The sequence below is a fragment of the Gracilinanus agilis genome, chromosome 4, assembly GCF_016433145.1.
Source record: "Gracilinanus agilis isolate LMUSP501 chromosome 4, AgileGrace, whole genome shotgun sequence".
Classification (NCBI taxonomy): Eukaryota; Metazoa; Chordata; class Mammalia; order Didelphimorphia; family Didelphidae; genus Gracilinanus; species Gracilinanus agilis.
In genome coordinates this window covers 309,310,444-309,323,953 of record NC_058133.1, presented here as the reverse complement: position 1 = coordinate 309,323,953, position 13,510 = coordinate 309,310,444, and the positions used below count along the sequence as shown (strand labels likewise).

At 29.9% G+C, this 13,510-nt stretch overlaps 1 protein-coding gene across 5 annotated transcripts in view; it reads right to left on the bottom strand.

The window, feature by feature from the left end:
- Positions 1-13,510, bottom strand: part of FAM135A (family with sequence similarity 135 member A) — a 100,904-nt gene that overhangs the window by 67,133 nt on the left and 20,261 nt on the right. For 2 of the 5 annotated variants that reach the window (XM_044676021.1, XM_044676023.1), the window contains exons 3-8: positions 12,728-12,867; positions 12,552-12,622; positions 10,379-10,552; positions 7,164-7,290; positions 6,145-6,298; positions 3,004-3,081 (exon numbers count right to left, since the gene is read on the bottom strand). In XM_044676021.1, coding sequence (XP_044531956.1) covers positions 3,004-3,081; positions 6,145-6,298; positions 7,164-7,290; positions 10,379-10,552; positions 12,552-12,622; positions 12,728-12,867 — 744 coding nt within the window. The remainder of the gene's footprint in view (positions 1-3,003; positions 3,082-6,144; positions 6,299-7,163; positions 7,291-10,378; positions 10,553-12,551; positions 12,623-12,727; positions 12,868-13,510) is intronic. The other 3 variants (XM_044676022.1, XM_044676024.1, XM_044676025.1) reach the window with 2 other exon arrangements.

The window sequence follows — 13,510 nt, the reverse complement described above, 5'->3', positions numbered from 1 at the left end:
AACTTTGAATACAGTGAATGTAGAAAATGTGATAAATTAATTGTGAACTAAATTAAATGATTATATTCAAGAGATAAGGCTATTGTTGGTAGCTGTAGATTATGAGGATTTGCATAATCTTTAAAAATTACTTTATAAATTTTATACTTAATCTAATACATTCTATTTGACAGACCTACCGGTTAAGCAATACTAAAATAAGGACATTTTTTATTCTAAAAGTTTAAGTAATTTGTCAAAAAAATAAAGTGAAAAGACATTCTAAAAGTTTTTGAAGTTACTGTTTCTTTACTGTTACTTTCTATGTAATATGCATAATTCTCTAAATTGAAAATGACTAATGAATACAAAGCAAAAACATGTAAAGTAAAAAGACAGTTTTAATCTTTAATTTCCCATCTTTAAAAATGAATTCACTGAATTTTCAAATAAAAGTCTTATAAAATTCATTGAAAGGTGTTTTAAATCAGTGGTATCAAACTCAACTAGAGAAAAGGGCCACTAAAACATGCATGCAGCAGGATGCATATTGACTTAAAAAAACTTATTAATTTTTGTTGCTGTTTAGTCATTTTTTTAAACTCTTAAATTCCATCTTGGAGCCAAGGCAGAAGACTGGTAAGGGCTAGGCAATGGGATTAAGTGACTTGCCCAGGGTCACACAGCTGGGAAGTGTCTGAGGTCAGATTTGAACCTAGGACCTCACGTCTCTAGGTCTGGCTCTCAATCCACTGAGCCACCCAGCTGCCCCCTATGTCCCATTCTTCATGTTCCCATTTGGGCTTTTTCTTGGGAAAAGATACAAGAGTGGCTTGATATTTCTTTCTTCAGCTCATTTTACAGATAACTGAGGCAAATATAGCTAAATGACTTGCACAGTGTGACACAGCTATTAAGTATCTTGAGGCCAAGTTTGAGCTCAGGTCTTCCTGATTTCTGGGCCAGTGCTCTATCTACTGAGCCACTTAACTGCCCCTACATATTAATATTATCTGTTGTCTTATTGCATTTTTATTTTGTTTGTTAAATATTTTATAATTCCATTTTAATCTGGTTCAGCCAGATTAAATAGGTGTTCTGACACATCTATTTTAAATTATTACTTCAATTGAAAAAACAAACCAACAAATGAAGGTATGTTTTAAATTATCTTGTATTTGTACTTCACTCTTTTAAATTCACTAAAAGTATCTTTCAATTGTTATTTTAGAACCAAAATCAAGCCTGACTGAAAAAACTTTTTGTATAAGAGTATACATATGGGCCCATAAAATAAAATGAAAAACTACCAATTTTAAATTAATGGATCAAAGACATATTTTAAGATTTCATGAAACTAAGGGAAACTAATTGGATGCAATGTCATTGAAAATGAATCCATAATTATTTTGACCACAGAGACACCACAAAGTATCTTTTTGGTAAGAATTTCTATAATGCAAAAATATATATTTATAGATATGTAGAAAATATACACATTAAAAATGTTTATGGATATTTTAATGAAATTTACATAAAAATTAAGGCCAAAAGAAAAATATCCATAGAATTTCAGCTTTTATTCTTATTCCACCTTCCTTTATTTTGAAACCCTGTTAACTTTTAGCTGCTTCAGTGGCATGGGGCCAATTTAAATATACATATATTTATATATTAAATTATATATGTATATATAAACTAACTTTTGGCAGAGGAAACATGTAAAAAGGGCTGTTCTGATTTTAGCTCTTCATTTTTAAATTTGTCATTATAAAGAGTTAAATATTTTTAAAGGGGAAAAAGTTGGCTGAACTTGACATGTTTTCATATGACACCAATTACCTGTTTAATTTGATGTAAAACCCCTTTAAATAATATTTCCCACAGAGAAATGTTAATTAAATGTATACAGTAGCTCCCCCTTATCCCTCTCAGGGGGTTAAAGAGATGTTGGTAATGTCTTACTACGTGTTTATCAATTAAACTCTATTATATGTATGTACAAGATAATCATGTTATTCATGGGGTCAGCAGGTGTTTGTTTATTTCCATAGTTTTAACCATTCATGGAAGGTCTTGTAATGTTTCATCTGCTTGAGAGGGCCCTACCATCTTACCATTAGTTGCTTTTTGAAATGAATTATGAATGTCTTCAAAGGGCAAAATAAGGACTGTTACTTTAACTTAAAAAAGCAATTTTAGGGGGCAGCTGGGTAGCTCAGTGGATTGAGAGCCAGACCTAGAGATGGGAGGTCCTAAGTTCAAATCTGGCCTCAGACACTTCCTAGCTATGTGACCCTGGGCAAGTCACTTGACCCCCATCACCTAGCCCTTTCCATTCTTCTGCCTTGGAGCCAATATACAGTATTGACTCCAAGAGGGAAGGTAAGGGTTAAAAAAAAAAAAAGCAATTTTTATTAACATTTATAATAATCTATTGAGTAAAAAGTAATTCTTGAACTGGAGCTATTTTATATTTATATTAAAATATAACCAAAACTCAAGTTATTTCAGCATGTCTTCTGATTTAATTCTGTTGTGTAGATTAGTTTCTTAGCACTGAGTCAACCCAAAGTTAATGGGGAACTATTCTGAGAAAAATTAAGTTTAGTCCAATTTTTATAGCATAGACATTATTTAAAAAGAGTTTCTTAATGTCCTTTAGTCACCACATAGTAGCTCTGTTCCTGAATGCAACTTGTGACTATGATCCAGAAAGAAGAAAGAATGTAAAAGAATTCTGAAAGGGTCATTAAGGGATCCTTAAGGACATACTTTTTATATTTACCATTTCATAGTATAAAATAATAAATTTACTTAATTCTGCTCCTTGGATATCTGATTCAAATGAAGAAAGTTGCCATAATAAAAATTTCTGCTTCACTAAACAACCAAAATCTGTTATTAAAGGTGGGAAAATAATTCATTGGCATATAAACTTCTTATAATAATTTAAAACAAGAATTTCTGTATTACTAAAGATTCTATGAGGTTACTTATCCTAATTTTTATTAAAAAACATACCTATATTTGTGTCTTTCTGGTTTCGTGGACATTTTCTTCCGAGAAGGCGCTCGTAAAGGACGTGCATGCTGGCTTTGGCTAGTTATAAGGATTGCACACATGACTAGTTACTATACTCCTTTTTCAATGTAATTTATTAGAATTTGCCTATAAGTTAGTAATAAATGTTATCACTGGTCTTACAGTGTAGTATTTAAGACTAGACAGTAAAGCAGAGCTCATTGATTGGTAAGCTTAAGCACATTATTACTTAAAATGTGTACATTAAGGATGATGTTGAAATCTAAGGCTTGTTACTTATTTTAATTTAAATTTCTTCAAAATTTAAGTGACATCGGATAAAAATAGTTCTATTTTGTTTATATGGAAGCATTTTTTCACTCACTTCTAATTGAACAAATATTTATTAATAAATAACACTTATTAGTATGTTAGGTGTTGGTGATAAAGATGAAAAAATGAAAAAGGTTTTGTCCTCAAGGAACTTAAAAGAATTTTAAAGCTGGCAGGGGCCTTGGTCTAATCCCATTTCTTCATTTGACAGAAGAGGAAACTAATGACCCAAGAAATTACTTGATTTATTCAAAAAAGATTAATGGCATTGGGGACAAGAACCTAAGTTTCAAGAACCCCAGTGTTCTCACTTAATCACCACTTTTAAATTAGATGTGAATTTTAAAAAATCATCTTTGTAAGTGAAAATAAAAATGCAAAAAAGAGAGAAGAAATCAAGGCATTATTTTAAATCCTGGGAACATTCCGATTTTCTTCACCTCAGACGGGTCTGGAACATTTTCCAAACCTTATATGAAATTCAGATTTTGAAATATATATGAATTTGAAAATTCATGCTAAAAGGTAAAAGCAAATCCAAGAGTAAAAAAGTAAATTCAATATTCTATACAAGTAAAAAAAATGTCTATTTTAAAATTTGTAGTCTCTACAGAGTATGGAAATATATTATTAAATAAATCTTATTATTTTGCAAAAATAAAAAAGATGTTAATTGTCTATATGTTAATTACTTTTATCTTAAATAGTGAATAAGACTTCTTAGAAATCTATTTAAAAGATGCATGCAAAAAGAGACTAAAAATTCACAAGGCAAACAAGGGGTATGCTAATAAATAGGAAAAGGAAAGATTAAGAAAAATATAGTATTACCAACAAATATTTACTCAACGCAAACATTAAAATGCCTTTGAAAAACAAAAAGTGAATCTCATGGTATAAGTTATACTTCAAAACTCATATGCTTATTCAAATGATTTTTAAAAATTGCTTTAGCAAACAAAGACTGAATTCTATTTTTACATTTACTATTATGTGATAAACCATTTAAAATGCATAGTTAGGAATAAAGAAATTTTTTATTCATCTCTGGGACTATGTCCTGAATTGAAATATGAACTTTTAGATTGTTACTCCCAGTTTCACTTTGCCAATTAAAAAATAAAAGAGGGAGCAGCTAGGTGGGCTCAATGAACTGAGAACCAGGCCTAGAGATGGGAGGTCCTGGATTCAAATCCCAGCTCAAGATACTTTTTAGCAGTGGCAAGTCACATAACCCCCACTGCCTATCACTTACCACTCTTCTGCCTTGAAAACAATACTTAGTATTGATTTTAAGACAAAAGGGTTTAAAAAAAAAAGAAAAAATCTTTAGAATCTGGATTTTTACTAAGAAGAAATAGTTATTAAAGATAAATTTTAAAAAGCCTATTTCATAAAGTGAGAATTGAAGAGATTGCTATTTTTTCTATTTGGAATACATTTTTGTCTCTGAGAAAGATGACCTATTATGTCATTTTCTTTTATAAATTTCCTGGTCTTAGTAAATATATTTTCTCTGAGTGAAAATGGAAATAATTTTCTCTCTGAAATATCTATTGTTTTAAATGTAAAATTATATTAGTAAGCTGAATGACTTAAAATTTCGCTTTTAAATCTATATCACAAATATTAATTCAACACAAAAAAGTCAAGGTGATTTTAATCTACTACCATGAACACACTTTCGATTAGTGTTTTACATGTTGGATTCATCCAAAGAACACATTCGGGGCGGGGAAGAAAGCAATTTGTCTAATAATAAATGACCTAAAGGCTAATAATAAACTTTAACATTATTCTTTTTTATTCTGAGGGATAATACACAGCCAAGAAGAAATGTTTATTAACATATAAACATGGCGTGTATATGTACATAAAGGTTCAACCTTTTGAATCAAATAAAAAACTAATTTGGCTGGTTTCCCTCCTCAAAGGAACTGGTTCTTTTATGAAGATGACTTAACTGCTTGTGACAATATAAAGGCAAACTATTTGCTATTTCCACAGTTATCTCTATTGTAATAATAAACCAAAAAGTTGGACTACAGAGAGGTTCGGTGATGATCTATTTAAAATATTTATGGTTTACCTATTTAAAAAATAACAGTAAAATAGGCTACTTATCTTTTTTTAATTAAATTTTATTTTCATTTTTTCTTTCATACTTTAAATGTAACTTCAAGTGAAATATTTTCACATCTATGGGATATTTAGAATGATTCCCACTAAAGCATTAAATACTGTTAAAAGATTAAGGTGCTTAGGAGAGTAGGCAGAAAATATGATATGACAAAATAACAGCAATCAAAATAGAAACATTTGGATTTCTTCAAAAGGATATAGGGTTTACATAATTAAGGCCTTTGAAATTATCTAAGTTACTAATTTTTATCACATAAAAATAAAAATCAACCATAAAATAAACATTTTAGTTTTATCAATCTCAATAACATATGTATATATATATATTATATATATTGTTTCTATATTTGTTTCATAATGTTACTTCCTGCTTTTATTTTTTCAGTATTACAAAGGAAAAGGTACTTTGTTTTTCATGTAGCTTTTTCATATATTTTCATACAGTTTTTCATACATTCATTTAATATGTATCACTGAGAGGTGGTTTTTTAAAGACTGTAAAATACTTTTTCATATATTCAGATTCAATGATTAAGAGATAAATATAATTTATGAACAATATATTTTTCATGTGAAAGGTATAGCAATGTGTCTCTATAATAAACAATATAATCAGGTATAAAATATTTGGAAGCATAGAAAAAGACTGCATTACTTCCAACATACCCAGATCTATTCTGTGACAAGAAGGAAGCTCTTGGGTTACCATTAGGAAGTAGCTGTGTAATCCCTGGAATGCTAGCAGCAAACTGGCACAAAGTGTATAGTGGAAATTGTAGGCATGCTGTAAAAAGGATTCTGCAATCATAAAACTGCATCCCTACAACAAAAATATTAAGACAAAATATTACTACCTAAAAATAAAATCTACATTTTTCTTATTTTAAAATTAAAATCATTTATAATAATCTCTGGCAATTCTAAACCATAAATATGACTAAGGTAAAGTTTAACACAACTGATTTTGTTAACAGAAGTCATTTAAGCATATTAAATATAATTCAATATATTAAATTGAATTATATAGAAGCAAAGGTTTATCTAATTTAATTACAAAATTTTATATTACATGTAAAAACTGTTTATATTTGAATTGTTGCTTTTGGGAATCAGAGGGAACATCTGAACTACCAAGCCAGCATTAACTGGTTGACTCATTATCTCACTAACTTCTAATATTTTTTTTATCAAATTTAATAATATCTGTAAAGCAGAGTACCTGGCACATAGCAAACATTATATAAATGTTTATTATTATTATTATTAATGAATATGGTAACCACCTTTTGAAGGGACTTAAGGTGTTTAATTAATTTTGTAAAAGAGTACAATCTTGAGTGTGATAAATTATCCCAAAAGCATTTCTTAGGCTGCTAATGTTTTGTTAACAGAACAAGAAATAACTGTGGAAAGGAGACAAAGATAGGAGGTTGTAAAAGATTTCTATCTATTTAATATTTATCTTAAGCTAGGCCCTAATGTCATATTAAAGTTTTGACGTTCAGAATATGAAATCATCTGATGGTTTCCAAACTCTGAATTTCAAATGGTTAAGTCCATTAATATGTTTATTCTCCAAAGTGACTCTAATTCTCCCAAGTTTTACAGTTCATTGAAAACATTTGTATTATTTCTTTTTTCTGAAATAAAAAGAGGAAAAAATATTAAATAAACAATATTCTTACATCTGGAGTTAATTGTTTTGAGTAGTTATTTCCAAAGACCACGCTTTCAAGAGTAGGAATCACAGAGTCCTTGTTTTGTGCTGGTGCATTCCTATTTAACCAAGTGTTCTTCACAGGACGAGGAAAGCTGAGGGAATAATTATTTTAAAATCATTGTTTTTTCAATAATTACATTCCAGAGACCCCCGTGATAGGTGAAAATCCACAAAGTAGCAGCACTATATTTATTTTATTATTTATATATTTTGAGGCTTTATAAACTCTTCCTACTCTCTATAAACTTTTTCCACCCTCTTATTAACCTAAAGTAACTGAGTCAATCAGCATCCAGCACACCGAACATAATACTGGGGTTGGTTACCTTTCATTCCATCAGTCAATAGTGTGCTGTGATAAGTTTAACTCCATGATAAAGAATTAGGCATATATTTTTTCAAAAACCCATGATACAATGAAGTCCTGATAAGTGAACTGTGATATAGTGAGGGATGGCTATATTTAATACTGCTATTCTGATATAGGCCAAGGTCTATGGAACTAAGAGTCATAATTTAAATATCATGAGGAAAAGCATTTAAAGCATTTGGTATCTTAATTTCTCCAGAAATAGGGGTAATTTCATAGGATCAAAGAATCAGAGATGTACAGCTGGAAGGGATTTATTTGATCTACACCCAGAAATGGGATGTTTTAAGGCTTGAAAATAATGTCTACAAATTTTTTTAGGCACAATCTCAATTCTAACAGATACAGTAGCACAAACTAATAAAATTCCCTTTCTATGAAGAAAAACACCATTATGGAAACAATATTTGCATTTCTATCATGTACTACTGTATGTAATAAGACACAGTACTGATATTTTTCAAATTAATGCACTTAGACCATTTGCAAAAAAGGAAAAAATAAATCAGTACTGCCATAAGCAAAAAGCTGATTTCATATACAAAAACAATTTTAATTTACCAAAACCAAAATGTCACTATCATAGCAAATAAGGTCTTCAAGTCCACTGTGAATTCTACTCACTGTGAAATATTTTCCAGAATTTAGTATTAGTACTATTGTTTCATAAAAAATTCATTAAAGTAACAGACTCAAGAACAAGAAATACACCATGTGAAAGCAGAATACGTAAGAAAAATTTGAACTTAATTTAAATAATTAAATCAACATTTATTTAGGTTTATCAGATTAAATTTATTTAATAATATTTATTTGTTTGTTTGGGGCAGCACTGAAACAATATGAAATCCTCATGCTAGTTTTACCATGCTTGGAAGAAAAATCTATAATAAATATATTTAGGGAAAATCTGTTGAAGCATTCAAAGTGAGGAATATTTATCTTTAACATCACCTCAGGACCAGCACCAGTACCATCAGCAAAAAGTTTTGCCACTATCTTTGTCTGCTGCCTCCTTCCAAACTTCCAATTTGATTTATAAGCAGATTAAAAGTAAGAGAGAAATTCTGCATTCATGGCAAGGCAAACTCTAGCAAGAGAGGAATATAAGGCTCCATGGAAGGGCAGTAACAGCAATTACTGAAGGCACCTCAACTTTTCTTTCAGCCATTAGTCTTCTTCTGATAATCCATGTCTATAGAGGTCAGCTGCCCCTTTCTCCTACTAGCCTTTGGCAAAAACTGTTGCATTGCAAGAGGAAGTACATATTTAAAATCAGTGATCTGGTTATCATCTCGCTAACTTAATGAGGCCATCAAAATAAGCATTTGATGGATGGTTTGTATATATACTATTGTTGCATTGCTCATATAGCCTCAGTAAGTTTGGAAAACTGGGTCATCTAATTAAGAGTTTCTTCTATAAAAAGAAGTTTGAAGTAACATACATTTAAAAATTATTCTATTATGAACATCAAGTAGTTGTAATGGAGGTTTTATAAAAATAAAGAAGATGGATGATACTGCACATGTGAAAACTTTAGAGAATCTTCATATTTTAACTTTCATACTGGATAACTTCTTTTCATAGATACTAAACAATATTTTATATATTTTTTTACCTAAAGAAACTTAATTTATTACTATTTAATGCCTAGTGATTTTTCATAGGATCATCAATTTAGAGCTAGAAGTGCTCTTAGAAGTCACCTAATCCAATACTTTTATTTTACAGATGAGGAAACTGAAGCAATCTGAGGTAAACCAACCTGTCCAGAGCTATAAGTCAAGTAGGATTTAAACTCAGGTTTAAATGACTCCAAATTCAATGTTCTATCTATTATGCCATGCTGCCGCTGATGGTATAAGATTTTTAAATAATTCAAGAACTGAAATAATCCAACAGAAATAAAAATGAGAATTTCACAATTGAGAGTAAAAACATCACCGAAGATACACAAATATGATACACAAAACTGAATATTATTCAAAAATTTATCACAGGGGCAGCTACGTAGCATAATGGATAGAGAATTAGAAAGACCTGGGTTTATTGTGATCCTTGCTGATCTTCAGTCTTAGAAATGATACTAAGAAAGAAGGTAAGAGTTACTAGGACAAATTCTAGTCTACATAACTAGAAAAGTACATGAAATAGAAAATTTTAGCAATTAATTTTAAACATCAAAATTTTGGAATATCAAAATACCATATAGCTAGAAAGGCTAAAGAAGTTGGAATTATTCAACCTAGAAATGGGAGGAAAGGAAGACAGGAAATTTTGTAGCTAAAATATATAAGGAGCATATATACAGTAGATAGAATATCTCTATTGTAAATAGAACAAGGGAAAGGAACTTTTATTGCAGCATTAGTGTTTAGACATAAAATTAATTTTCTGACATTAAAGGTTTTGTTAAACATAGGATAGCACTACTGAAGGAGGTTTTAAAATATTGTTTTCTTAAGTCTTAACAAATACAATAAGATAGTCTAGTCAAAAGAGAATTTTATTTTGGCATGATTATGCCAAGGAAAAGGTATATAAATGGACTACACAGAACAACCTTGGTTTGTCCTAAGATCCCTCAAATTTTTACTAGAAAATGTCTGGATCAAAAAACATTATCACATGATATATCTACACAATTAAAAGTTTAAAATCTCATCTTTTAAAAATCAATTACATAATTATTTTAGCATAATTTATATCACTATATTTTGAAAAATCCCTATGAACTATACATTGTTACATTTTTCTTCCTAAAGAAGAAAAAAAGCATTGCGATTTAGGGGATCTGATGAATTTACCTTATTAGTGGCTGGTGTAGTGCAACCAATGATGCATGGACTGTAACAGACACAACAGAAAGGTGGAAATAATCAAACATAACATTAACATGATGATGAAGGCCTCTATGGAGGCTAAAGTGCAGCTTCAATGTTCGGCTACTTATTAGTTGCAAGGAGTTCAAGTCATCTGCCCTATAAAAAGCAACGTATTTGTTTGTAAGTACAGAAATGGTTTAGAAAAGTTAGTAACAAAAGAATTAAAGAATAAATATAAAATAATATTAGGTAAAAATAACTATTAATTACCTTTTAAAAATAAACAAAATAAATACTGAGAAATAATCTAAAAAGCACTCAAGATACATGGGATAACAATTTATCCTCCAAGGATGAGAAAGTACTTAAATCTCATTATCACTGTTAACAGTACCTAAAGCATGAATTGTCTTTTTAAAGCTGTCTGATAATAAAGTCTTTTGGGTTACAATGAAATTCTACTAGACAGAAATTAGCATCATAAGATAATACCAATCAATGTATTACAGGACAAATTTAATTCTGGAAAATTCTTAAAGGTACTTCAAATTATTCTATTGTATAGAATTTTGAAATATTAAAATAATGAAGCTACTGATGGAGGCTTTGATAACTTTTAATGAAGGAGAAAATTTTGATTATAATGAGAGAGATTATATCTGTTAACAATTTTGCAACAAAAATTTCAAGAATTATATCCAATATAGTGTTTAGATAACAACAAATATGGAATATTTCTGGGTATAAAGAAGAGAACAATTTCTTAACTTTGGCTACTGCTACAAGCAAGAAAAATTTCAAGGTATTCCTTTGAGCACCGAAAGTGTACAGTGTACAGTGGTTATAATATGGGAATCTGATTCCTTAATGTCACTGAACTTGATTGTCATGATGAAACTCTCAGGATTGGGATAAATTAGTGATACTAAAGATGGAGTAAATGCAGAAATAACATAAGGCAGTGTCATTTTACATGAGATTTTAAAAAATGTTTGAGAAAAGCATTTGGAAGAGACAACAAATAACAAGTAAAACTATTTCACTGTATTTACAATTCTTTCTACATGGCAGTCTAGGAAGTAACAGTGTTCCCAGTTAAGACTTTTCTAAAATATAGTGCAGCTAATCTAGTTAGGTAGACAAGTCAGGACAATCACTTCTAAATTTCTTAGAGGTTTTGAAAATGATTATCATAAAATCAGAGAGAAATCAGGGATACTCATAAACTTAGACTAAAAATAATTAACTTTATTTATGTGTTTCTAAGGTGTGGCTTAACATGCTGTAGCAGAAAGAACATTGAACTTTGTGTCTAGAATTTTAGGCTTAAATTCCTACTTTTGATTTTTACTGACCATGATAAATTCACAAACTTTCAAAGCTTAAATTTCCTCATGAATGAAACTGGGATAAAGTCACCTCTAAAAAGTGTAAGGTTGTTGTGAGAACCAAAAACATTAAGTATATATTAAGTCAGATCTTCTTATACTGAAAATGATGATACTACTTGCACTTTGTCCCTAAAATGGTTATTGTGAGAAAAAATGCTTTGTGAATTTAAAAAAGTATTGTTAAGATGAAAATTTCCATCCTCATCACTCCACTAAGGTACAGTGATACAAAGAGTTCAATTTTCCCATACTTTTTATATTGTATAATTTTATCACCGGAATCTCATGTAATCTCGTGTATCTGTCATGTAATATGTGAAACCGTGGCATATTATTTTCATCTGGAACAGGTAGGAATCCAAATAGTATTTCTTAATTCATTTTATAAGGTGATTGTTACCAAAAAGGGGATGGGGAACAAATATTTATTTAGGACCTCTGATGTGACAGGCACAATGCTAAACATTTTACAAATATTATATCATTTGATCCTCAAAACAACCCTGTGAGAAAGGTGTTTTTTTATAATATACATTCTGTAGTTGAGGATACTATGTAATTTGCTCAAGGAACAAACAGCTAGCAAGTATCTAGGGTGGGATTTGAACTTAGATTTTTCTAACCCAGGCCTAATGTTCTATGTGCCCCTTATACAGAAAAAAAATTAGGAAGAAGGAAATGGGTATCAAAAAAAAAATCTCCATTTTTTACTTAGGGATGTATAGCAAATCCAGGAATTTTAATAGTCTTATCTGAATACTTACGAATAATCTGTGTCTGTGAAGTGAAGATCTAAAGACAACAGGAAATTCATTTCATCAAGGGATTCTTCAATCTTAAAAGAAATGAATGACTTGTAAAGTTTACTTTGAATAAGTATAGAAAACACAAATGATGACTAAATGCTTTAAAATACTTTTTTATTTGTATGGATGCTTACCTTTTTTTCATCCAATAGCATTTTAACTTTGAAGATCATAACATCATTTATAACAATTTCTTCATTTTTGTAAAGAATTTGAAATATTTTACTACAAATTACATTGTCATGAACAGAAGCTGGAAAGGCTAGGTCCAGACCTGAAAAGAATAATATATAGGACTGACATGTAAATGGCAGAAGATAATAAAAATAATTAAATGCACTGTAATTTAAATTCTATAGCCTTACTGTATTAATCCAGGTTCATTGTCATTTTTTAAATATTATGACAGCTTAAAGAGTTCATTATTTTTCCTGATTAAGAATAGAACACACATGGGGGCACGTAGGTAGCACAATCAATTGAGAGCCAAGCCTAGAGATGGGAAGTCCTATGTTCAAATCTGACTTCAGATACTTCCCAGCTATGTGACCCTTAACCCCCATTGCCTAGCCCATACCACTCTTCTGTCTTGGAACCAATACATATTATTGATTCTAAGGCAGAAGGTAAGGGTTTTTTTTTTTAATTTTTAATTTTTTTTATTTTTAAAAACCAGTTTACTACAAACATGAGCCACATTGACTGAAAATGAGCATATGGAGCAAAATCTATTACGCTTCAGGAAACTATAAAAAACAGTAGTTGAAATCATGATCTCAGATAAAGGCAACAAAGCATTTGAGCATGTTGAGAAGGACAAATACAGAAAACTATATTATGCATAAGAGCATATAGTAATTGCTTAATAAATTCTTGTTTGGAATATATGACATTGACACAACTACAAGACATTTTTT